Source organism: Mustelus asterias, chromosome 7 (genome assembly GCF_964213995.1).
Source record: "Mustelus asterias chromosome 7, sMusAst1.hap1.1, whole genome shotgun sequence".
Classification (NCBI taxonomy): domain Eukaryota; kingdom Metazoa; phylum Chordata; class Chondrichthyes; order Carcharhiniformes; family Triakidae; genus Mustelus; species Mustelus asterias.
Window position 1 is genome coordinate 75,067,923 of NC_135807.1, and position 26,249 is coordinate 75,094,171.

At 40.7% G+C, this 26,249-nt stretch overlaps 1 protein-coding gene across 6 annotated transcripts in view; it reads right to left on the reverse strand.

Moving 5' to 3' along the window:
- Positions 1-3,874: 3,874 nt before the first annotated feature.
- Positions 3,875-26,249, reverse strand: part of arfgef1 (ADP-ribosylation factor guanine nucleotide-exchange factor 1 (brefeldin A-inhibited)) — a 226,935-nt gene continuing 204,560 nt past the window's right edge. For 5 of the 6 annotated variants that reach the window (XM_078216289.1, XM_078216286.1, XM_078216288.1 and 2 more), the window contains 6 exons: positions 22,485-22,641; positions 21,745-21,884; positions 19,000-19,168; positions 10,327-10,465; positions 7,742-7,859; positions 3,875-5,421 (listed from right to left, as the gene is read on the reverse strand). In XM_078216289.1, the coding sequence (XP_078072415.1) occupies positions 5,257-5,421; positions 7,742-7,859; positions 10,327-10,465; positions 19,000-19,168; positions 21,745-21,884; positions 22,485-22,641 (888 nt within the window). In that variant the 3' untranslated portion in view covers positions 3,875-5,256. Of the gene's footprint in view, positions 5,422-7,741; positions 7,860-10,326; positions 10,466-18,990; positions 19,169-21,744; positions 21,885-22,484; positions 22,642-26,249 lie in introns of all 6 variants that reach the window. The other variant, XR_013498335.1, reaches the window with a different exon arrangement.

Sequence of the window (26,249 nt, forward strand, 5' to 3'; positions counted from 1 at the left end):
TAAAAAATCTCCTTAAAAATCCTCCACTGTTCCTCAGCTGTCCTACCTACCAGTCTGCTCGCCCAGTCTACATTAGCCAATTCCACCCTCATCCTATCGTACTCCCCTCTGTTCAAGCAGAGGACACTGGTTTGGGACCACATCTTATGGACTGTGGGAGGAAACCAGAGCACCCGGAGGAAACCCACGCAGACATGGAGAGAATGTGCAGACTCCACAGTGTCCCAAGCTGGGAATTGAATCTGGGTCCCTGGCGCTATGAGGCAGCAGTGCTAACCACCGTGTTGCCTCGTAATTTGCAATTTCTGTAAATGGAACTTGAATTTTGCTGCTTCTTCACAATTAACTTTTTTTTAACCATTTAGAAAATACTGTGTTTTATATCTTTTACATCCAAAGAAGATGACCTCACACTTGCCCCCTTTCCATCTCTACTGTTTTGCTTACTTATTTAATCTATCAAGTCTCTTTTCAATTTTCTGCTCCCATCTACATTACTTTTTAAAAATATTGTTTATGGAATGTGGACCAACAGTAAGTCTCCATCCCTTCTGGAACCACTGTAGTCCATGTGATGTAGGTACATACACAGTGCAGTTTCTCATGAAGGAACATCCAAGTTTAGGATGGTTTGAAACTTGGAGTGGAAATTGTAGGTGGTGGTTTTTGTCTGCATTTGCTGCCTTTATCCTTCTAAGCAGATGTCAGGGGTTTCGAATGTTCTGTCAAAGAGTTGTAAGTAATACACACAGTTGCCTTGTACATTGATACTAGATGGAGTGAATGTTTAAGGTAGTGGATAGAGTGCCAATCAAGCAGGCTGCTTTGCCCGAGATCATATGCAAGTCCCAGTTTCAATGGAGTTGCACTCATCCAGGCAATAGGAGAGTATTCCATCACCTGCTTCACTTGTATCTTGTAGATGGTAGAAAGGCTTCATCGAGTCAAATAATGGATTACTCACCACTTCCAATCTCCTCTCATAGCTGCAGTAATTACAAGGCTGGTCCAGTTAAGTTTCTGGTCAATAGTAATCTCCAGGATATTGACAGTGGGGGTTAAATCATAGTAATATCACTGAAGCTCAAGGGGAAGTTGATATCAATGGAGTTGGGCATTCCCTGACATTTGAGTGGAATTATGATATTTGCCACCTTTCAGTCTAAACCTGAATGTTATTCTGAACTTGCTACAGAAGGGCACAGACTATTTCATTAGCTGAGGAGTTACAAATGAACTAAATATTAAGCAATCAGTGAACATCCCCATTCCGAACCTTATGATGGAGCAAAAGTAATTGAAGAAGCAACTGAAGTTTGGCCGCAGACACTACCCTGAGAAACTTCTTTGGAATTCAGTTTTTTTGCCCATGGTTGGACAAAATCTATTGCAGCAGAAGTGCTGATCCAAAATAATCGTTAGTAAGTGCTGTTCGATACCACTGTTAATGATGCACCCTTCACTTTACTATCAATTGACACTAGACCTGGGGTCTGGTAACCGGCCATTTTGGTGGGCAAATTTTCCAACTTGTTGAGGAAATGTCGGTGTTGTGACTGCACTGAAACAGCTTGGCTAGAGGCATGGATAGTTCAGGGACATAGGCCTTTGGCACTAAGGCTGGGATGGTTTGGGCACAATGCCTTTGTTGCACCAAGGCCACTTAGCCGTTTTCTCGTATCACTTGGAAGACGACAAATTGGTGAACACTGTCATCTGCATTCAGGTGCAGGCAGAGGTAGATCATCCAGCTGGCACTTCTGGCTGAAGATGTTAGCAAACACTTCAAACTTGCCTTTTGCAATTTTGTGCTGGGCTCTGATTGAGGATGGGGATGTTCAATGAACTTCTTTCTCCTGTTAGTTTAATGGTGCAATGCTGTTATGTTGTGGAGTCTAGCATCATGAAAAGATTTCAGGCTTTGTTTAGAACAAAAGGTATTTATTGATAAGCGGAATTGGTACAGGAATTTGTAGCTCTCGGCTGCCCTGGAGCAGAGCTCCAGTCTTTAGGACGTTAACTACATGGCTGAAAAAAGATTCTGACTGAGAGATGACTCCACCCTCTGGGGTGATCACTTACTCAGTTCCAATTGGTCCCTCAAGTCAGGTAATCCACTTCTGCTGTACTGTCTTAAAGAGAACGACACCATATGCATAATAAATGCCATTCACAACTGCATGTGTTACTATTGCAAAGTTTTGATCTGTGTCGGAATACAATTCTGCTGCTTCTGATGGTCCACAGTACAACAGGGATGCCCAGTTTTCACTTGCCAGATCTGCTCTGTATCTATCCCATTTAGCACAGTAGTGTGTCACCCAACATGACAGAATATGTCCTCAGTATGATGGCAGAACTTCATTTCCACAAGGAAAGTGCGTTGGTCACTCCTACTAATACTGATATGTGCATCTGTGACAGGTGGATTGGTGGAGATGAGGATAAGTAAGCTTACCATACCATAATAATCTTAATGATGTGGAGTTGCCGGCGTTGGACTGGGGTAGGCACAGTAAGCAGTCTCACAACAGCAGGTTAAAGTCCAACAAGTTTTTTTTGGTAGCATGAGCTTTCGGAGCGCTGCTCCTTCAACAGGTGAGTGCCTCAGTGCTCCGAAAGCTCGTGCTACCAAATAAACCTGTTGGACTTTAACCTGGTGTTGGTGAAACTACTTACTATAATAATCTTATAAACCTGGTAGTTGTAAACCATGTTTTGAGCACATGTATATATTATTTTATACATATATATTCAAGTATTAAAAAGGCAAAGATGGTTTCAGTTTCATGAAAGGTTGTTTGAGTGTCTTGATACCTGATAGCCTGAATGTGCCGCTGACTGAAAGGTCAGGTCTTCTGGGTTTGTTTGTATAAATACAGTTTTACTGAGGTTCTATAACTCCTGAAGGTAAAGAGATGTGTTAAAAGTTTAGTGATTGAGAAGAGGAAAGCACAAAGTAAAAAAAAATATTGTTGCCTATGGACTGTGGTCCAGGGACACAGAGAAAAAAGACAAAAGTGTGTGTTCAGCATGTGTCAGAGTGAAGACAGGGATTTTAAGTTCTGTGAGAAGAAAACATTACAAGGCTATCGGGAAAGTTGTTGGTTGAATAGTCAGTTATAGAACACAGTAAAGTGATCAGTTTAGCAGGGATGCTTCTGGAAGACTGAGTTTAGAGTGTTTTTTGGGGGGGATTCTTATGGAGAAATGGGAGTTAGGTGAAAAGCATCAAGTGAATGCTCAGGAATTTATTGGAAGAATACAGTTTGCAACTGTGCCAGTTCCAAGTGAGGAATCTTTGTGTGACAAGTTAGTGATAACACTTTACTCGTTTACGTTTCGGTAAAGATATTACTGGGCTAACAGAATAGTGTGAATTCTTGTGTTTGTGTTGAGATCTTTCCAATCATTTTGTCTAGTGTAATAAAGCTCATTTTCTCTCATTTAATAAATATTTCACTCTTCATGTTAAAAGTTCATTAGCAGACTCCTGTGAATTTGCTCAGTAACTTACCACCATGGTTTCTAAAAAGATGTTAAGATCGCTCAAGCCAGGTTACACTCCAGGATCTGACTTGTCCAGCATTGATATGTAGCATATCCAAAGATGTGCAGGTTAGGTTGATTGGCCAGGTTAAAAATTGCCCCTTGGAGTCCTGAGATGTGTAGGTTAGAGGGATTAGCGGGTAAATATGTGGCGATAGGGCCTGGGTGGGATTGTGGTCGGTGCAGACTCGATGGGCCGAATGGCCTCCTTCTGCACTGTAGGGTTTCTATGATTCTATGATCAGGTAGTAACAAATCTTTGCCTGCTTAAAATTAACCAAACAACCAATCTGGATACTGGTAATCAAAGAGGGACTGCACTGGTAAAAGAGAGTTCAAAAACTTTATTGAGCCATGACCTGATTAGAGTATGCCAGATGATAACCAATATTGTACAGAAAGTTGTACATATTTTTACATAGAAAACTTTACATGTCTGTACCATATACATTTTAACCTTCTCCAAATATTTATTTTCTACATCCACAGTGACTAGGAATGCTTGGAACTCTGTGTATCCATATCTTTTTCATTAAAGCCCAGTTCACAGCTTCTTAATAATTAGATTTCAGTATATTTCATTATCCCAACCCTAAACTGATTCATTATTCATATATTTAATTTAACATCAAATTTTATACACAGACAGTAGAACCTACATCAAACATGGAGACAGTTTTATGTCAGTGCAGATGCACCTCAGATCAACCTGCAGTGATTCTAGTTCCAGTTGACAAGATCAATCCTTTTTTTTTAATAATAGGCCCTAGTCTGCAATATACAGTTAGGGGAAAACTTACCTTTATTGACAGGGTAACCATTCCGCTAATTACATTAACACAATGGTCTTAGTGCCTCTTTCCTCTAATAATTGTCCATACATCCCAGGTTCCATCACAACTGCATGAGCAACGTTAAAGAAAATTTAAAAATAAATCACAAAGTCAAAAGCAAAACAACCCAGTGCACACAATGAACAATAGAGTAGCTGTGACTGCAACAAATCAACATAAAATATTGAAATAAAAGAAACCCATTCTGGAAGAATTACATAGTGTTAATATTGTATTTTACAGATTTGTATCTCTGTACAACAGATTTCACAGAAGGATGGTCATTGTATCTTTAATGGTCATGAGTTGTGCAAACAAAAACATAGTTACGTTCAACTGATCTTTCCTAGTATCTGTAACAATTGCAATTTAATTATATCTTCCAACCTGCCTGTAAGATGCTACACGATTAGATTTCCCTTATAGCATATATATTACTCATGGTGTCAAATTCTTCTGCCCAGAAGTTTAAACTACAGTACTCATTTAAATATTTTCTCTACTGTACAATATGCACTGCATCCTGTCCATGTTTGAGTTTGAGTCACCGCATTCTTCTCCACACCAAACTGCATTTCAAAGTGTGACCAAACCATGAAATGCCAAAACCATGCTCAGCACGTGTCAGCACTCAATGTTTGCCTTGAATCATTCAGATAATTAATTCAATGGAATAGAGCATTTTAAACTAAGATTACAGTTCACTCATCTGCATCTTTTAGGCAGGTTACAAACCAACAGAGTTAAAGCACCATCCTTTACAAAAAGATCAAGAAAGGATCGAGGCAGGAGTGAGTAAGTCAAAGTAGCCAACTGCAGCCTGGTCCTTTTCAGATTTATAAACAGAATGCCTTAGCTAAGATGTCAGTCATCATTACTGCTTGGTGGATCCATGCTCTTGGTCTGAAGGATGAGATATCTTAAAGACTATACCAATGCGGAGATAAAATTTGCGTAGAACAGCTCTCAATTCAGGAATCAGATTAAATTGCATAATTTCACACAAAAGGGGGTAGTACTTTGATGCATGGGCCTTGAACTGTAAAGAAAGCAGACAAATGATAGCTAATTAGAATATTGAAAAAAACTGCCTATATCATTACATGGGTCTGCATCCGATATATAAACTTGCCTGTTCACTCTACAGGTGCTACCTGACCCACTGCTTATTTTCAACATTTACAGTTTTCTTCCCCTTTCCTGTTTCGCACTTCTGACAGAAATTCATTTTTTAAGCAATTAGCAGCATATACCTCACTCTGACAAAGCAAACTGTGGCATCAAAACATTGTGGGAATAAATGAGCTTCATCTTCAAAATTAAGCAAGTGATTCGCAAGCCAATGTTGAAAATTATTATTTCAAATTTAGTCTCGTCAGAGACATATCCATTAAAAAATTTTTGAAAAGATTATTTGTTCAAGCAAAAGTTCAAAAAATAAATAACTGGAAACGAGTGGTATTATTCATTTTTGACTTTTCTCATGTATATCGTCCATTAATTAGATCGATTGCATTGATTCTGAAGAGGAGAATCCAAAGATATCAAAAGGAACGGAATGTTAAATTGGGTGGTTATTGGCTGAACTGAAGTGAATAATTGGAAATGAATAAAATAACTGACTAAAAACAGAAAATGCTGGAAAAACCCAGCAGGTCTGGCAGGATCTGTGGAAAGAGAAACGAGTTAACATTTCAAGTTCAACGTGACGACTTCAGTTCCAAAGGAGTCCCACTGGACCCAAAATGTTGATAACTACAGATACTGTCAGACCTGATGAATTTTCCAGCATTTTCTATTTTTATTTCAGATTTCTAGCATCCTCTGTATTTTGCTTTTAGAATAATTCACTATTCTGGTCCACTTTCTTCCTCAATGGGGCTATTTGCTGTCATGTCAATTACCTTAGTAAATAGCCGGATTGTAATCTTTGATTGAGAATTCTTAAAAGCGCCTAACCAAAACAGTTTCTGCATGGTTTCAACAAATCCAGTGATCAATTTACATTTTAAATAATGGTCTGCAGGTAAATGATGTTGAGAACAACATTTGTTAAATGTGTCAATAATTCACAATTCTATTACAGTTGTGAAATATAGATTCACTGTGCGTATTAGTTAAAGCCACTGATTTTTGGTGGCTAGAATCATAAAATCCCTACAATGCAGGAGGCCGCCATTTGGCCCATTGAGCCTGCACCAACAACAATTCCACCCAGGCCCTCTCCCCATAACCCCACATACTTACCCGACTAACCCCCCTGACACTAAGGGGCAATTTAGCATGACCAAATTATAAATAAATAATACAAATTCTACTTCATTAGGGAGGAATATTGGATTTTTCTCTTGTCATTTTGGGACTGTGATTGGATTATTTTATGAGACAGCTGAATATAACTGACCTAGATTAAAGCCTGATGTTAGCACAAAACATATAAATCATGACGCTAATACATCAAAAATGGCTCAGGAAGTAACAATGATTCTCTCTGGTACTTACCTTCTCTCTCCATGATTCACAATTATTCCTCTATTCCTAATAGGAAAGGTTGATGTTTCAGCAAAACATGGACTTTCTTGTAAGTTAAATAATTGGAAGGTAATATATGTGAGATCAAAGTCTTGGAAATAACTGGAGATTAAAATAAAAGCTTACAAATTTTGTAGAAGGAAAAATCCTATCCCAATTTAAAAATTTGTCTTTCAATTGTTCAACTTACAAGAAAGTGTGCCTCAAGTTCTAAAGTCCATGTTATGCTTAAACATCAGCCTTTCCCCCCAGAGGAATAGCCTCACTTCTCTGGCCTAAATCCTGAAAGGGGCCTGATATCTATTTGGTCAATTTATACTATATAACAGGATCAATCTGCTGCACTGATTTTTGACACATATTTAAGTGAGTCAGAATTCTCTGACACATTTCAGTGCAGAGGGGAAGATCACAAGTGAGCTCCAATAATATCATTTACAATCAAGACATAGCTTGAAGAAGCAAGTTTAATTACAGGTTGATAAAAAATTGCATGCTACAAATCAAATGCCAAAAATGTAATGCTGCAAGTTTAATAGTGTTTGAAACTGCTTATAACAGATATGTTTTCAAAATTCAGAAGGCCTCAGCTAAAGGTATTTTTGAAGAAATTATTGCAAGCTGTAATTTAGACTTGTAGATTCTTTCAAAAGGAAACCAAAAGTTAAAATTGAGGACAAGAGAGTTATGACGTGTAGTCAGAGTCAATTTTTTAAAATTCTAAAGCTGATTCTAATGCTAATATATATTTAAAAAATGAATAACTTGCATGTGATCAGTGACACTCTAATGCATGCATAAATAGGCATTTTAATTCTGATTCTTACCCTTTCATCATTTATTTTAAGAACTTTAGTTAAAAAAAGGAGTAGAAGATTGGTCCAGGCTTCCCGGTGACTTTCTGAGGTAAGTGTCAGGAAGTAGCTGAGAGCTTCACTGCAAACACTATTAAAAAAAAATTGCTGGTATCAGTTATAATACACAACATCAGAACACTATATTTAAAAACATATATAGAATGCAGTTGTAAACCTAAAACTCTCTTTGGGTCTACAAATTGAGCTCAACAAAGAAATGTTTGTTGTCCAAAACTAGATTTAGATAGATTGGAAAAATGGGTCAAATATTAGCAAATATCCTTCAATGTAGCTAAATATGCAGTTATAGACTTGATATATTGAAGGCAAAGGGATACAGTACAACAAGGGCAGGTGTGAAAAAAAGGCGGATGGAAGTGACAGATATTCAAGTGTGAAGGGATCGATAACATTCAGGTAGATTATTTGAGGTGATGGGGCCAGTTGTAACTGGAGATTATTCATTTAAACTGTGAAAATAGGGAGTACGGTTGGATGTGTGAAGTGAGGGCTGAATTTTTGCAGCCCTCCCAGGTGAAAGCACATTTTTGGGAAACAAGATTTTGCAGAACTAAATTAAGATTTGGGGTGATATAAGGCAAACCGACTAATGATCAGTTGGGGTCTTCTGGACCTTTGCTGGTCTTTGGTGACTTGGAGTTGAGTTTTTCCACAGAGGTTTACCAATAAGTTGTGTTAGTTTTTTGCCTCTCCTTGGAGATTGTGACTTGAGGGAGGGAAGAGAAGCAAAGGTGAAAATCATGACGAGTCATCCAACAAAAGGTGGGGTAAGTGCATAAAGGATTATTCACCCTGATTGCATAGCTTGCCACCAGCAAGCGAGCGAGCAAGGGAGAGAGAGAGTTGGCTCGGATGATTATGCCCATCTAAAAGCCCTTCCGCCATATTGGGTAGGGTATTTTGTGTCTTAAGCTTTGGCAGGTAGCAAAAGGAAAATGAAATATGGTTTTAGTTTGTACTGTTAGGGATACTGTGTATAAATAAATTGGCAGTAGAAATGATGAGGAAAATAACAGAACAATCTTTATATACACAGGGCCTAGTGACATCTACATTTATTGAGAGCCTTCAATGTAGAAAGTGTCAGGTGCTTCACGGAAGCATAATCAGACAAAATGGACACGGAGCTAAAGGAGATGGTAAGGAGTGGTCTATGCAGTTGGTTTATGGATAAATTTGGATGGGGGAGATGAAAACACAAAAGTACATGAAGGGAATTCCAGAGTATGGAACTTATAGAGTCGGATAGTGGGGTGAAAGGACATGTACAAGAGCACAGAGTTGGAGGAATGGAAAGTTGTTAGATTAGGCAATGTTACAGAAATAGGTAGGGGCATAAGAAGAACATAAGAAATAGGAGCAGGAGTAGGCCATCTAGCCCCTCAAGCCTGCTCCGCCATTCAATAAGATCATGGCTGATCTGATAGTGGGTTCAGTTCCACTTACCCGCCCACTCCCCATAACCCTTAATTCCCTTAATGGTTAGAAATCTATCTGTGACTTAAACATATTTAACGAGGTAGCCTCTACTGCTTCATTGGGCAAAGAATTCCAAAGATTCACTACCCTCTGGGAGAAGAAGTTCCTCCTCAACTCTGTTCTAAATTGACTCCCCTGTATTTTGAGGCTATGCCCCATAGTTCTTGTTTCCATTGTAAGTGGAAATAACCTCGCTGCTTCTACCCTGTCGAGCCCCTTCATTATCTTATATGTCTCTATAAGATCTCCACTCAACCTTCTAAACTCCAATGAGTACAGGCCCAGTCTACTCAATCTCTCCTCATAAGCTAACCCCTTCATCTCTGGAATCAAAGTCATGAAGGGATTTAAACATGAAGGGAAGAATTTTAAATTGGAAGAGACCAGCAGCCAGTGTAGGATATCAGTGACGAGTGAATAGAACTTGATGAGAGATAGAATACTGGCAACAGAATTTGGGGCAAATTGAAGTTTAGAAAGAATGGAAGATGGGGGACCAACTAGGAGGTCGTTGGAACAGTTAAGCCTGAAAGTGACAAAGGCATGCCTGAGAAGGACAATCACAGAGGAGTATTTAGATAAGATGCAATGAGCTTGTGTCTTCACCACTGATGTGTACCTGCACTGTGAAAGATAGAGGTTTTCTTTGGGACGATGAAACCAGTCCCAGCAGAGAAATCATCGCTGGAAACATCAAATTAAAGCAAAAAAATGAAGACATTTGAAAGGACGGAAAATTCTAAAAACATAAAACAAGCGATCAGCATCGGAAGGGGAGATAAAAATATTAAAATATCCTCTTTCAGCCGCTGATCAACCTATAGTTACAATTTGACCAAAAATATTACATCAATCATCCCACAAACCAAAACCTCAACAAAATAAAGCAAGCCTGAAAATTGAAAATACATTATCTTAAGGATATTAAAAATAAAACTTCAGGTTTGATGATCTCCCCTCGTTCCCATTAGTTTTCAAAGTTCTTTCATCAGGATAACAAGCCTCAATGTTGACAGCTGTGCTTTCCAATTACAGTCACAGGAATTGCTACTTACTTTAGTAATCGCTGCTGAACTTCCATCCAAGCATCACGACGATTTTTATCTGTATACATTCGGAATAAAATTCGCAGGCCACAAGCAACACTACTGGTTTCTTGTTTCAAAAGATTAGGCTTTGATTTACCTTTGAATCCTGCATGGATAGAGGAAAAAGAAACACTGGTTTTAAACAAAACTTCTGAACATGCCAATCAAAAAGTTCTGAAAAGAATATCAGTTGCAGTAATTTCCAATTAATCGCAATTAACTTGTGCATCATACCAATGTTCAATGTTTATTTTACAAAGGTCAGTTCTCGAGGCTTTTCCTTGCCTGGTTGATGCTGTGCAATTTTAAAGTTAAATTTTTTTTATTAAGGACTTCCATCTCGCTGAGTGTTTACAGAAATGCTTTTATGCATTGTGGCTTGCCAGTCATGTGACCTCTCTCATCTTTCGTGAATAAGGGCTTTAGGGCTGTAGCTGTTTTACTTGCCAAATGGAACATGGTGTCAGGAGTGTACAGATAACTGAGTGGATTTTGATAGTTGCGAGAGCGCCAGTTGCAAAACGAACAGAAGACAATAATTGATGTTTTAGTCTGCAACTTTGTACAGGAAATTGTCTGCTGGTTAAGTCCACATGGCTTTGGACATTCCAGTACCTGCTTTGATGGGGTTTAAAAGGAATTGGAAATTCTTCCTGTCTCATTGGCAGAATTATGAGGTTGCTGCAGAGTTGAACAAGAAACGTGAGCAAATATTAGCAGCAACTCTATGATCAATGTTGGGGAGTGTTACAAGCTGTATTGTCCTCCGGAACACACTGAGGAAAGAAAAGCCAGACTTATGAAATATTGGAGGCCTTGAAGACTCACTTTGAACCCACTACTAACTTTATTTATGAACACTATGTGTTTAGCAACAGAAGTCAAGAAGAGGGGGATACTGATCAGTAGGTAACTGTTCTCAAGATATCTAGCTGAATCCTGAGAGCTTGGACAACTGAAGGATGATTAAAGATAGGCTTGTCTTAGGGACAAGAGACCCTGCCGTGACAGCATGTCTACTGAGAAGAGAGACTTACTGTGAAGAAGGCTATTGACATTTGCAGAAGCTCTGAGGTGGTGAATCATCAGCTGACGAGTACTGATGAAGCTTTTTAAAAATTTCATGGTATGTGGGAGCCATTGGCTAGGCAGTTATTTATTTCCTATCTCTAATTGTCCTCAAGAACATGGTAGAGAGCTGCCTTCTTGAACCACAGAAGTCTATGGGGTATAGGTACACCCACAGTGCTTTTAGGGAGGGAGTTGCTGAGAGGCAGTCTAGGCCTTCCAATCACAAGACAATGGAGAAAAGGAAGAACAATTTACAAAAAGGCCAGTGGAAATATCAAGGCCAAAGTACTGGATGTAACTATTGTGGAGGATATCACAAGAAATAAAAGAAAGCATGCCCAGTATGGGAAAAATACTCCTCTAACTGCATGAAAGTGAACTATTTTGCTGGAAAGAATAAAAACAAGCATTCAAAAATGGTTGTTGGAGAGATGTTGGACGATGATTCTGACAAATCACTCTATGCCCTGGAATAGGTTGGCACCATTAAGTCTCAAAGTAAAAAATGGTTTGTGACTATTGGAATGATGACTGCATAAGAAGAGCACAAGTTAATGTGAAATGTCAGATAGACACTAGAGCTATGTGCAACATTATGGGCTTCATAGATCTGTGTGAAGTTGTTCAAGGAACCCAAAATGAATCCGTCAGAGATAAAGAGACTGTATGATGCAATGATGCTCATCCAAAGAGGACAAGCTAATCCGAGAGCCCAACGCAACAGAAAGAAGGAAGAACTACAGTTCCAGATAGAAGACACTCAACAAAATCTCCTCAACTCAGCTGAAATGAGTCAAGAGCTTGGACTGGTAACCCTACACATACCAGAGACGACTTGGTGTTTCAACAGCCGTTGACTACAGAACAGACCCTGACAAATTACAAAGATGGTTTCACAGGTCTTGGATGTCTTGGTGAGTATCATCTTAGTGAGGGTTCTTGCTTTCATTCACACAGGCTACAAGAACCTTGTAACAGTTGGATAAGTGCATGACAAAATCTCTTCCAGTGGTCCCTTCTGGATCCTCATACCTGTGACACTCGTGGTCATACCGTTGTCCCTGCCCATCAACCAAATCTGAAGTTCTTTTGTGACTTTCTCCTGTAATAAAGTGTCCAGGCAACTTTCTCCTTCCCTGGTGCATTAATGTCCAAAGCTTGGACTCTTGCTCATCAACTCTGAGTTGAATCCTTAAGCTGTAGATATTGCAGATGTGCTTGTTGTGAATCACACTGATATCCATCGGCTCCCACAGTTGAAAAATCAACTGCCATCTCTATTTTTTTTAACCAAATAAGGCTTTTAGTTTTTAAATACTCAATGATTATTTATATTAAGTACTTTAGTTAGTTAAGCTATAAATTGAAAACAATACGCATATCTCACGGTGCTAGTTTAAACTGCTGTCCCACTTGCCAACCACCTAGCTGCTTAGCTAAGACTTCAGCTTTCAGGTGCTCCTGTCTCTTGCTTCCCCTCTCGGGCTACACCTGGTCTTTATAAAAGATCAGATCAGCACCTCTCCCTTCATTCCTAGAATTCCCTCATTCACCAAATTCCCAAGTTAAGTACTCTGACGAAGCAGTACTCTGTCAAGTTAGTTTAAATGCTACCTACTCCACCTGTGAGCAAAAGCCTCCTATTTTTATACAAATGAGAATTCCAAACACTTGAGACAGACCCTGCAGATCAGATAACCAGTTCCAAGTAGTCACCTAATTTGTAGCACTGTTCAACACAAATTCCCGAGTTAACTATTGTGTCAAAGATGTACTCTGTCAAGCCTGTGAAGTAGACCTTCACACTACTTTTCATTACAAGGCAGCTATTAACTCGGTTAGAAACTGCTCAAGATCGAGGTTGAATAAGTTTCAAGGTATTTATGCATTTATTTATAAGTTTATGCATTTAGATGAAACACCATATATGTGCTTAGAGGCAGCAACAAATGATTATAAAATCAGGTTTGAGCAGATTATAATTGTCATCTCGATCTAAAATTAAGGCAATTGCTTGTAAATCCACCAAAGATTATTTTAAATAGCTGGGATCTTCCATGACATTGCTCATGGTAAGTCAGAGGATATAGAACAAAGAACAAAGAAACGTACAGCACAGGAATAGGCCCTATGACCCTCCAAGCCTGTGTCGATCATGATGCCCAAACCAAACTAAAGAAAAAACCTTTTGCCCTTACTCGGTCCATATCCCTCTATTCTCTCCCTATTCACATACCCATCCAGATGCCTCTTAAATGTTGCTAATGTGCCTGCTTCCAGGCACATTAGCAACATTTGTGCCTGGAAGCAACGCGTTCCAGGCACCCACCAGTCTCTGTGTGAAAAACTTCCCCCACACATCTCCTTAAACTTTCCCCCTCTCATCTTGAACCTGTGCCCCCTTGAAATTGACACTTCCATCCTTGGAAGAAGCCTCTGACTATCCACCCTGTATGTGCCTCTCAATCTTGAAGACCTCTATCAGTTCTCCCCTCAGCCTCCGTCTTTCCAGTGAAAACGATCCTAGTTTATTCAACCTCTCCTCATAGCCAACACCAGGCAACAAACAAGAACAAAGAACAATACAGCACAGGAACAGGCCCTTCGGCCCTCCAAGCCCGCGCCGCTCCCCGGTCCAGGATTGAGTCCTGAATCCAGGATCCCCGCCCAATTTTCCAGCCTATCTACATACTAATATCCTATCCACCGAGCTGTCCCTCACAGCTGCGATGCTTTGTTCATCACAACCTATTAACTCACCCCCACCCCCCCATTCCAGACCATGTGATCTCCAGGGAGAGGCGAAAACCCAGAGTGAAAACCCCAGGGCCAATATGGGGGAAAAAAATCTGGGAAATTCCTCTCCGACCCCCTGAGGCGATCGAAACGAGTCCAGGAGATCACACTGGCCCTGATCGGAAAATGCTTCCCAACCCTATTCATTTCCACTTCCACGAACACCATCTGAATTCCCTGCCCCCGAGACAGGTTCCCAACTATCCGCAGTCTCGCTCTGTACTGGCACCAGCAAGATGATCATAGAATGAAGCCTTGAAACGAGAAACAAAGAACAATTAGCCCGCGCCGCTCCCTGGTCCAAACTAGACCACTCTTTTGTATCCCTCCATTCCCACTCCGTTCATATAGCTGTCTAGATAAGTCTTAAACGTTCCCAGTGTGTCCGCCTCCACCACCTTGCCCGGCAACACATTCCAGGCCCCCACGACCCTGTGTGTAAAATATGTCCTTCTGATATCTGTGTTAAACCTCCCCCCCTTCACCTTGAACCTATGACCCCTCGTGAACGTCACCACCGACCCGGGGAAAAGCTTCCCACCGTTCACCCTATCTATGCCTTTCATAATTTTATACACCTCTATTAAGTCTCCCCTCATCCTCCATCTTTCCAAGGAGAACAACCCCAGTTTCCCCAATCTCTCCTCATAACCAAGCCCCTCCATACCAGGCAACATCCTGGTAAACCTCCTCTGTACTCTCTCCAAAGCCTCCACGTCCTTCTGGTAGTGTGGCGACCAGAACTGGACGCAGTATTCCAAATGCGGCCGAACCAACGTTCTATACATCTGCAACATCAGACCCCAACTTTTATACTCTATGCCCCGTCCTATAAAGGCAAGCATGCCATATGCCTTCTTCACCACCTTCTCCACCTGTGACGTCACCTTCAAAGATCTGTGGACTTGCACACCCAGGTCCCTCTGCGTCTCTACACCCTTTATGGTTCTTCCATTTATCGTGTAGCTCCTCCCTACATTATTCCCACCAAAATGCATCACTTCGCATTTATCAGGATTGAACTCCATCTGCCATTTCCTTGCCCAAATTTCCAGCCTATCTATATCCTTCTGTAGCCTCTGACAATGTTCCTCACTATCTGCAAGTCCTGCCAGTTTTGTGTCGTCCGCAAACTTACTGATCACCCCAGTTACTCCTTCTTCCAGATCATTTATATAAATCACAAACAGCAGAGGTCCCAATACAGAGCCCTGCGGTACACCACTAGTCACAGGCCTCCAGCCGGAAAAAGACCCTTCCACTACCACCCTCTGTCTTCTATGACCAAGCCAGTTCTCCACCCATCTAGCCACCTCCCCCTTTATCCCATGGGATCCAACCTTTTTCACTAGCCTACCATGAGGGACTTTGTCCAACGCTTTACTAAAGTCCAGATAGACAACATCCACGGCCCTTCCTTCGTCAACCATTTTGGTCACTTCGTCAACCATTTTGGTCACTTCTTCAAAAAACACCACCAGGTTAGTGAGGCATGACCTCCCTCTCACAAAACCATGCTGACTATTGTTAATGAGTTTATTCCTTTCTAAATGCGCATACATCCTATCTCTAAGAATCTTCTCCAACAACTTCCCCACCACGGACGTCAAGCTCACCGGCCTATAATTACCCGGGTTATCCTTCCTACCCTTCTTAAATAACGGGACCACATTGGCTATCCTCCAATCCTCTGGGACCTCACCTGCGTCCAGTGACGAGACAAAGATTTGCGTCAGAGGCCCAACGATTTCACCTCTCGTCTCCCTGAGCAGCCTTGGATAGATTCCATCAGGCCCTGGGGATTTGTCAGTCTTTATATTCTCTAACAAACCTAACACTTCCTCCTTTGTAATGGAGATTTTCTCCAACGGTTCAACACTCCCCTCAGAGACACTCCCAGACAACACATCCCTCTCCTTTGTGAATACCGACGCAAAGTATTCATTTAGGATCTCCCCTACTTCTTTGGGCTCCAAGCATAAGTCCCCACTTTTGTCCCTGAGAGGTCCGATTTTTTCCCTAACAACCCTTTTGTTCCTAACGTATGAATAAAATGCCTTGGGATTCTCCTTAATCCTGTCTGCCAAGAACATTTCGTGACCCCTTTTTGCTCTTCTAATTCCCCGTTTGAGTACTTTCCTACTTTCTTTGTACTCCTCCAGAGCTCCCTCCGTTTTTAGCTGCTTGGACCTAACATACGCCTCTCTTTTCTTTTTGACCAGTCCCTCAATTTCCCTGGTTATCCACGGTTCTCTAATCCTACCCTTCCTATCCTTCTTTTTTACAGGCACATGCTTGTCCTGTAGCCCTAACAACCGTTCCTTAAAAGACTGCCACATACCAGATGTGGATTTACCCTCAAACAGCCTCTCCCAATCAAGAGCTGCCAATTTCTGCCTGATCCCAATAAAGTTAGCCTTCCCCCAATCCAACACCTTACCCTTGGGACACCACTCATCCTTTTCCATCACTATCCTAAAGCTAACAGAATTGTGGTCACTATTTGCCACATGTTCCCCTACCAAAACTTTGAAGACCTGGTGAATCTTCTTTGCACTCTCCAAATCTTCCACATCCTTCTGGTAGTGCAGTGACCAGAACTGCATGCAATATTACAAATGTGGCCTAACCAAGGTTTTATATCGCTGCATGATTTTCCAACTCTTGTACTCAATGATCTGACTGATGAAGGCAAGTATGCCATATACCTTCTTAATCACCTTGGCCACCTGTGTTGCCACTTTTAGGGAACAGTGGAACTGCACGCCAAAATCCCTCTGTATGTTAATGTTCCTAAGGGTTCTGCCATTTACAGTATAATTCACACCTAAATTTGATCCTTCAAAATGCATCACCTCGCATTTGTCCGGATTAAACTCCATCTGCCATTTCTGTGCCCAAGTCTCCAATCTATCTATGTCGTGTAGTATCCTCTGATAATTCTCGGCACTATTAGCAACTCCACCAATCCTCGTGTCATCCACAAACGTACTAATCAGAGCCCCCACATTTTCCTCCAGATCATTTATATATACTACAAACAACAGAGGTCCCAGCACTGATCCCTGCAGAACACCATTAGCTACAGATCTCCATGCTGAAAAATACCCTTCCACCGCTACTCATTGTCTCCTATAACCAAGCCAGTTCCGTATCCATCTAGCCAGCCCACCCTGAATCCTATGTGATTTTAGTTTTTGTACCAGTCTGCCATGTGGGATCTTGTCAAACGTCTTACTGAAGTCCATATAAACTACATTCACAGCCCTTCCCTCATCCATTATCTTTGTTACCTCTTCAAAAAACCCAATCAAGCTGGTGAGACATGACTTTCCCATACAAAACCATTCTGCCTGTCACTAACTAGTCTATTTTCGACTAGATGTGCATAAATCTTGTCTTTCAGCATCTTTTCCAAGAGCTTCCCCATCACGGACTTCAAGCTCACTGGCTTATAATTTCCTGAATTACCCTGCTTCCTTTCTTTAACAAGGGAACGACATTGGCTATTCTCCAGTCCTCTGGAACCTCGCCTGTGGTCAGAGAAGATAGGAAGATGTCTGTTAAGGCCCCAGCTATTTCTTCCCTTGCCTCCCGCAGTAACCTGGGATAGATTCCATCTGGCCTGGGGACTTGTCTACCTTAATGAAAGTTAGGATACTCAGCACTTCTTCCTTCAATATAGTGGTGTAGATTTTCATCTTCATCCATGCATGAAAGATTTGTCAAATTTCTCTGACAGATATGAAAATCCAGACTGACCTATTTTCCTTTCAGTGTAAATGTAACTTTATGCCCGATCTAGTCCCTGGGATTTTGGGGGACCACAATATATGAAGTTTGGTAGCTTGATTGTTATTCTATTTTCTATCTTAATTTTCAAGATTATTTTAAGTCACGGGATGCCTTCAACATACAATTCATAGAAATCATAGAAACCCTACAGTGCAGAAGGAGGCCATTCGGCCCATCGAGTCCGCACCGACCACAATCCCACCCAGGCCCTACCCCCACATATTTTACCTGCTAATCCCTCTAACCTACGCATCTCAGGACTCTAAGGGGCAATTTTTAACCTGGCCAATCAACCTAACCCGCACATCTTTGGACTGTGGGAGGAAACCGGAGCACCCGGAGGAAACCCACGCAGACACGAGGAGAATGTGCAAACTCCACACAGACAGTGACCCGAGCTGGGAATCGAACCCGGGACCCTGGAGCTGTGAAGCAGCAGTGTTAACCACTGTGCTACCGTGCCGCCCGGGTTTCTGCAAAACACACAATGATGACTTGTACTACAATTGTGTTAAACGTTTTGGTCATCGTTGTTTGTCTTAGTGGGCAAAAATATATAGCTAATTCATATGCCTATAATTGCAGTCACTTTTAAATGTCTCCTGTACAGGAAAAGTATGCACTGCATATATTAAAAATCAATCTCATGACTTGATTGATTGTTGGAGCAGGCTCAATGGGGCATATGGTTTACATATAATAGTCTGCTCCTATTAAATTCTGTTACAATTAGAATTGAATATGATTGAAATTAATTTCACAAAATATGAGAGAGTAAACCCAACAGCTTATTACTATTATACCATATCATCGTGCAAATATACTGCGCCAGAGATGCTGAATCATATACTTATTTTCAAAGATTGGACAATAATTGCTTTCAAAATTAAATTCATGACACAAGCCATTTCGACTGTGCCTGCGATGCTGGGCATGTATAGCTAACTTTGGCATAATCATTAGACACACATTACTCACCTGCTTTCCATAGTGCAGTCCTTTGCTCATTGTTAGAATTGAAGGACTTGGCAAATCGATGAGATTCGAGTAGGCAGTCCAGGAGCTTGAAAAGCTGTTTTGAAGTTAGGTAGTGATACATTCCCTGGTCTTGTTTTTCAATGTGCACATCAGTATCAATTGCATCTCTCTGTAAATGGTAAAGGAAAGCAATTAATTTGTGCTTTCTCTTATTAGTACTGATCTCGCACATTAACACAACACTTTGCAAGACTTTGAACAGCAACACAAACTAAGAATGAGATGTACCAATGACTGGAGTGTTCATATCTTTCATCTGGGTTAGGAGGATTTGCCATGTTAAATTGCCCCTTAATGTCCCAAGATGTGCAAGTTAGGTGGATTAGCCATGATAAATGCATGGGGTTATGGGGGATAGGGTGAGGTGTGGGCCTGGGTAAGATGTTCTGTTGGAGAGTTGGTACAGACTCGATGGACCAAATGGCGTCCTTCTGCACTGTAGGGTAGGAATTCTAAGTCATCTCCATTATACACTAAGTCACTAAGTCACCCCACAGAAGTAGAAACTAGAGCCACGATTTACTGAAAGTGGCAAAAATGTAGTAAAGCTATCCCATGAAATCTGTACGAGGTCATGCCAAATTTCCAGGTCAGATTTGTTGTCCCCCTACTGCCAATTTGAATAAGTTACTGGCACATGAAATTCTTATCCAGAAAACTTGACCAGTAGAATGGTTGAAAGGTACAAAATCCAAATAGCTAGCAGTTCATCAACAGCTGCAGCTTGCTACAGGCTATGTTGTGGTGGTGACATAAAATTGCTGTTCGTGTGAGGTTGCTGCACACAAACTGACTTCCTTCATTTCCCATCTTTTAACAGTACTTTATTGTCCATGAAGCATTTTGGATGTCCTGATTCATGTACCAGGACACCCAGGTCCCTTTGTACCACGGGGTTCTGCAGTCATTCTCCATTTAAATAGTGTACTACTTTTCTATTCTCCCTGCTAAAGTGGACAGGTTCACATTTTCCCACATTCTACTCCATCTGTCAGATTTTTGCCGACTCACTTAACCCATGGATAAAAGCAAATTACTGCGGATGCTGGAATCTGAAACCAAGAGAGAAAATGCTGGAAAATCTCAGCAGGTCTGGCAGCATCTGTATGGAGAGAAAAGAGCTGACGTTTTGAGTCCAGATGACCCTTTGTCAAAGCTCAACTTTGACAAAGGATTATCTGGACTCAAAACGTTAGCTCTTTTCGCTCCATACAGATGCTGCCATACCGGAGATTTTCCAGCATTTTCTCCTTTGGGCCATGCTTTTCCCTTTGTAGACTCTTTACCTCCTCTTGATAAGTTACCTCCCTACCTATCTTGGTGTCATCAGAAAATTTAGCTAACCTACATTTGGTCCCTTCATCCAAATCCCTGACTTGTACCTCTGTTCTTACAGCGGTCTGAATCAAACCCGTTTATAAAAGCGATTATAAATTTTCTACCCTGTTTGCCATGAGTTTGGAGAGGAGCCATTGCAGCCTGATTAGCCTGATTAGCCCTCACTTTGTACAAGATTTTCTACCATAGCATAAAATATTTTCACTCAGAAAAATAATGAAACAACCTGAGCTGAACCAATGATTTAGTTAGAGTTTAAAAGTAATGTCAGTTGCTACCAGTGACTACATTCCCAAATTATTCTTCCGCTCTTGTGACACTGTATACCCAAACCACTTGGTCAGAGGCCTCAAACTTTCTCCTTCGTCATACTTTGGAGAAAATTTAACTTGGAGGCACAATAGCTTCAATATTAAATAATCTAGAAATTAAAGGATGGTGGAGTTGTACTCAAGATTGTACAATTACAAAATATAATTCAGAATGCTAATGATGTTGTTCTCACAACACAACTGTTCACTAATCCTGTGTTTAAAAGGCTTTGTAACGGTAATAGAATGCCTGATCAGAATAAGGATAACAAATTTGATCACTATTAGGAATTCAAATAATAAAAATGAATAGTCAACAAAGATTACAAGAGAAAAAATCTTGGCTTGACCAATCTTATTGATTTTTTTTCTGAGGAGGTAACAGAGAAAGTAGACAGTGCTAATACCATACATGTAGTTTATCTGGATTTCCAAAAGGCTTTCAAAAAGGTGCTCCATAATAGACTAATAATATCAGAGAATATGCAATCAGGAGACAAGTGGCAGAACTGTGGACCTGTTCGGGTACACTGAGGGGGAACTTAGCATGGCCAATGCACCTAATCAGCACGTCTTTCAGACTGTGGGAAGAAACTGGAGCACCCGGTGGAAACCCACACAGACACAAGGAAAATGTGCAAACTCTATACAGGCAGTGACCCAAGCCAGGAATGGAACCCGGGTCCCTGGCGCTGTGTGGCAGCAGTGATAACCACTGTGCCACCATGCCATCCATGCAGGTTAGGCCGAATGGCCTTTTTCTGCTGCATATCCTGTGCAATCCTATGCACAATTTTTTCTAAACTTACAGATTATTGCTATAATTTGAAAATAAAAACTTTCAGATGACATAATTTCCATAAAAGTGAATTTTAGACTGTTGTATTAACCCAGAATATACCAAGAAGATAACGTTCACAGATAGTGAATTTTTTTTAACTTCCTTTTTTTGTAGGTTAGTTACCATGAAATTTCCAGTCACCTTGACATTGATTAAAAAACTTCACTTCACGAAGAGTACATTGCTGGCCTATACCTGAGCTGCAGCCAAGTTCTCAGCATCCTCCTTTTTGCTTGTTGCAGGAAAGAATACAATATTGTCGATTGTCTGAATTAACTCTAGTTGGACGACACATTTAATGAGAAGTGCGGCGAATAGCTTCTGCTCTGATATTTCTGGAAGAAAGGTTTATTTTATCAATTATCATTTCTGTTTTTGAACTCAGGCAACTGGAAATGCAATGGGTTTCTTATAATTGCTGGCTATCTGGATTATTTAACCAAGTGAATTGTTAAGAAAACAGTAATAAATTACTTAACACAAGGTAAATTCTATGATGTGATCCTTGGTTTAAATAGCTGCATACTGAGTGTAAATCAATTGTTATGGAAAAAAGCTATCATTGTAGTTCATTAGTTTCAGGGGCATGCAGATTTTATTACTATAACCTAGTCAAAGTTTGTTTCTCCCCTATCCGATGGTTCCTCTTTTTTTTGCCTATTCCTCATGTACAAGTCTAAACAGCTGAGCAGCAAAGTAATTTACACCTGAGAGAGAAGTTAAATGCAAGGAAAATTAGCCCAGAAAATTACGTGCATATCTTTACAGCAGGTTGTCACATATTGGCAAAGGTTTGGACATATTTTGATTTCAATATCCTGCACAGAACATTTGAAGAGGTATGATTTTAAATTAGACAGGGATTCCAATATTTAAAACTGTCAAAGTTACAACGTTAGACAGACCCCGTTTCCATTTCTTTGTCAAAAACTTACTTGATGGTGTCTTAGCTTTAGTAGCATCATCACTAACATTGGATACAAGACTAAACTGGCTTTGGCGCCAATCTGAAGGATTCCTCTCGGCACTGGTCACAGACTGTTGGTCATCACCCTTACTCAGAATGTCCACTGACTTTTGAGAAATGGCATCCTAAAAAGGCAACATAAACAATTTTAAATAAAATAATATTTTTACAATAAGGAATCAAATAAACTATTTCATTTCAAACTTCAATTTTGTTACACAATTTTTTATTTTAAACAGTTTTATTTCATGTCATGCACAATTATTACTCAGGCCTAAATGTAGCTAAATGTTCCTTCTACACTAGTAACACATCATTGTTCTGAAGCAATTGACAATGGTTCTACTGAAAAATGAATGATTTAGTATCAAGTTTTGCACACTCATGGAGGAACACCAGCATTGTTGATTATCTGTGAGATGTTCTCTATATTATGTTGGGTTTCTCCGACATAGATACAGAAACCCAACTTTGTATATCTTTAAAAATTTTACCCTGATCATTATTTCTTACTTTTAAATTACATTTCCTCTCAACACTTAACTCTTGACAATTAACATGGTTGACCCTCTGTCTGGTCTCCAGAATAAGAAAATTTTCTTCAGTTTTGGGAATGTGTCCTCATTATGCCAAAGGAGTTTCAAATAGACCACCTGGGACTGTATAGGCCAACATCAAAGGGAGCTACATGAATGCTATTTGCATTTGATAAGCTAACCTTGCTAGGAGGGTCCATGGGTCTGTTAAGATAGTGGCTTCCTCACCAAACCCTCAACATGAATGGCTCCCCCTTCAACCCATAATGGCTGAGACATTAATAGTCCTGCAAACAATGGCAAATTCCAAATGCTGGATAAACATCTTTTGCTGAAGTCACTGTGAAGGAAAGTAGGTCACATGACCCAAGACTCTGGCTTTTTCGACAGTTTACTGTTACCCTTCTAAACTATGCAGCCAGTTTGCTGTTTAACACTCATTTGGCAGGCCACACAGAAGTGAGCTCCGTTCAGATTGGATACTGGTCCATCTAACCAGACTCTACGAGTGTCAGTTCTGTAGATGGTGTCATCTACAGAACTGACACCATCTCTCTGTGCCTACTCCATCTTACAATATCAATACCACCGGAAAAAGTGAATCTCACACCACTGGTCTCCAGCCAGTCGATCGAATGCCTACATGAAAGACTTCTTCATTGGATTCTGATTTTGGGACTTTGGAACTCATGTGAACTAATATTCAACTTTTTTCTTGTGGTCCTTGTACTGTAGACCTACTTTCCTCCATGCCTCCCTTTACTCCGTAAATACAGAGTGAGAAGTTGCGAAGACTCCTTCCTTTTCATGGTTTTTTTTAATATGTAGAAATAAACTAACCTTCTCAGTTAATCCGACCTCGAGTTTGCTGTGAGGATATGAATAAAATTTGGATCATAGAAAAACTGAAGTTAGGAAATAAGATGCACCGCTTATTCTTCAATATAAAAACACCTTCTGTTTACAGACAAGTGGTAAGAGGAAAACAGTGCTGTTTGAACTGACCTCCCTCTGTCTGCACCAGACATTGGGAGCTTACAAAATTTGACCAGAGTCCAAATTTAAGACACAAGCCCAATCTGATACGAAAGGGTCAACCGGATGCCCAAAGGAAAATTTGGTGGCTGGAATGATTTTTTTTCGAAAAACACAGGATATTACCACAGCAAATTCCTTTTCCCTAGCTTTTGATGCACAGATGTAGGTGAAACAAGGAGGCCAAAATGGCAAAACATTAGTCTCCCTAAGCCCAGAGCAACTGAAAGCTGTAGCTCGGAAGAGTTGAAAAATTGAAAAAAAGTGAACTTATTCAGTTGCTGGCAGAGCATTTGGAGCTCACATATCCAACAGAGCCGGTAGATGGGGACCTCAACCCTGACTCCGAATCCCTTTCCTTAGCCAAATTAGAGCCTCAGGATGCAACTAGAATTTCAGAACAGAGAAAAGAAGGGGGAAAGAGAAGCTCAAAAGAGAGAAAAAGAAGCTTGGGAGAGAAAGGGAGAGAGAATTACAGCTTCAAAAATTGGAAATGGAGCTAGCAGCTCAAAGGGAGAGAGAGACCCGACAGCTGGAAACTGCAATGGAAAATCTCTACCCAGTAGCATCCACTATCTCCTTACCGCAGAAACACTATCTATGGTCAAGTATACTAGATTCATTCCCAAATTTGAAGACAGACATGAAGTCATTTTTTACCACTTTTGAAAAAGTAGCAAGACAGCTAAAATGGCATTCAGATGTCTAGATCTTTTTAATTCAAGGGCAGCAGTCAGAGAGAGCCCAAGAAGTCCATGTTGACTCCCAATGTTTCCTCTAATTATGAGCAGACCAAGGCTGCCATCTGAAATGTCTATGAGTTAGTCCTGGAGGCAGAGCGCCAGCATTTCCGAACACTCATATTCCTAACATGCAAAAGAAGCTCACACAGACCTACATCAAGTTTGTACAGCTGAAACAAATTGCGTACCACTGTTGGATCCATTCTTTAAAAATCCCAAGCACCTAAATTTGATATTGTTGGAGGAATTCAAACATTGTTTAACATCTGACCAATGGATGCATAGAGGAGCATAGAATCCTCCCAGCCAGAGGTGCAGCTGTCACAGCAGACTGCTGCTATCTCACCTACAGATCTGGACACTCAGGCAGACCCTTACCAAACCATCCCCATGACCATTGGAAAGATAAGTAGGGTGACTGTTGGAAAGGCCCTCTACCCAGAAAAGGCAACACAAGTGAGGGTGCAAGAAGCCTCTCCACAGCGCGAAAAGAGAATATCCAGAATCAGTGCGTTCTCATTGTATTCAAATAGGCCGCTCCACATGAGTGCTGGACAGTGCAAGGAAAGTCAGTGGATCTCATAGGGCTCCACTGGAGAAATCCCTAAAGGTCGCTCCAATGAGTAGTGCAGCAGAACCAGCAGAGACCCTCATTGAAGAAACTTACCCCTTGGGAGGGCATGGTTCTGTGTGTGTTTGAGCCATACAAACGCCCTAAGAGTTTTCACACATTTGTCCTTTCAGGAACATGCCCCATACCTGTCCCAGGATGTGAGCAAGTCCATGATACTTCTCCAGGGCACAGGGGCCACTCAATCCTTAATGTTGGAGCGCAACATAAACTACTCCCCAAGTCATCTCTGAAGGCCAAGGCACTAATCATCCTTGGAGTTGGAGGAGGATCTGTTTCTTCCCCTCTAGCTATAGTGTGACCTAGTTTCAGTCACTGTAGAGGATTTGTCCCCAAACTACCAGTAGCAGGAATTGATTTCCTCATTGCAAACAATTTGGCTAGCAACAAAGTGTTGGCCAGTGAATGAAAAGAAGCCAACTTCAGTCTTGATTTGATTTGTCACATGTATTAGTATACAGTGAAAAGTATTGTTTCTTGTACACTATACAAACAAAGCATACCATACATAGAAAAGGAGAGAGTGCAGAATGTAGTATTACAGTCATAGCTAGGGTGTAGAGAAAGATCAACTTAATACGAGGTAGGTCCACTCAAAAGCCTGATGGCAGTAGGGAAGAAGTTGTTCTGGAGTCAGTTGGTGCGTGTCCTCAGACTTTTGATTCTTTTTCTCGACGGAAGAAGGTGGAAGAAAGTAGGAATCTGAAAACTGCAAAGAGTTGGAGAATGTTCTGAGGCCCAAAAAGGTGAAACAGAACCCATAACCATTGAGCGAGAGCTTCTAGAAT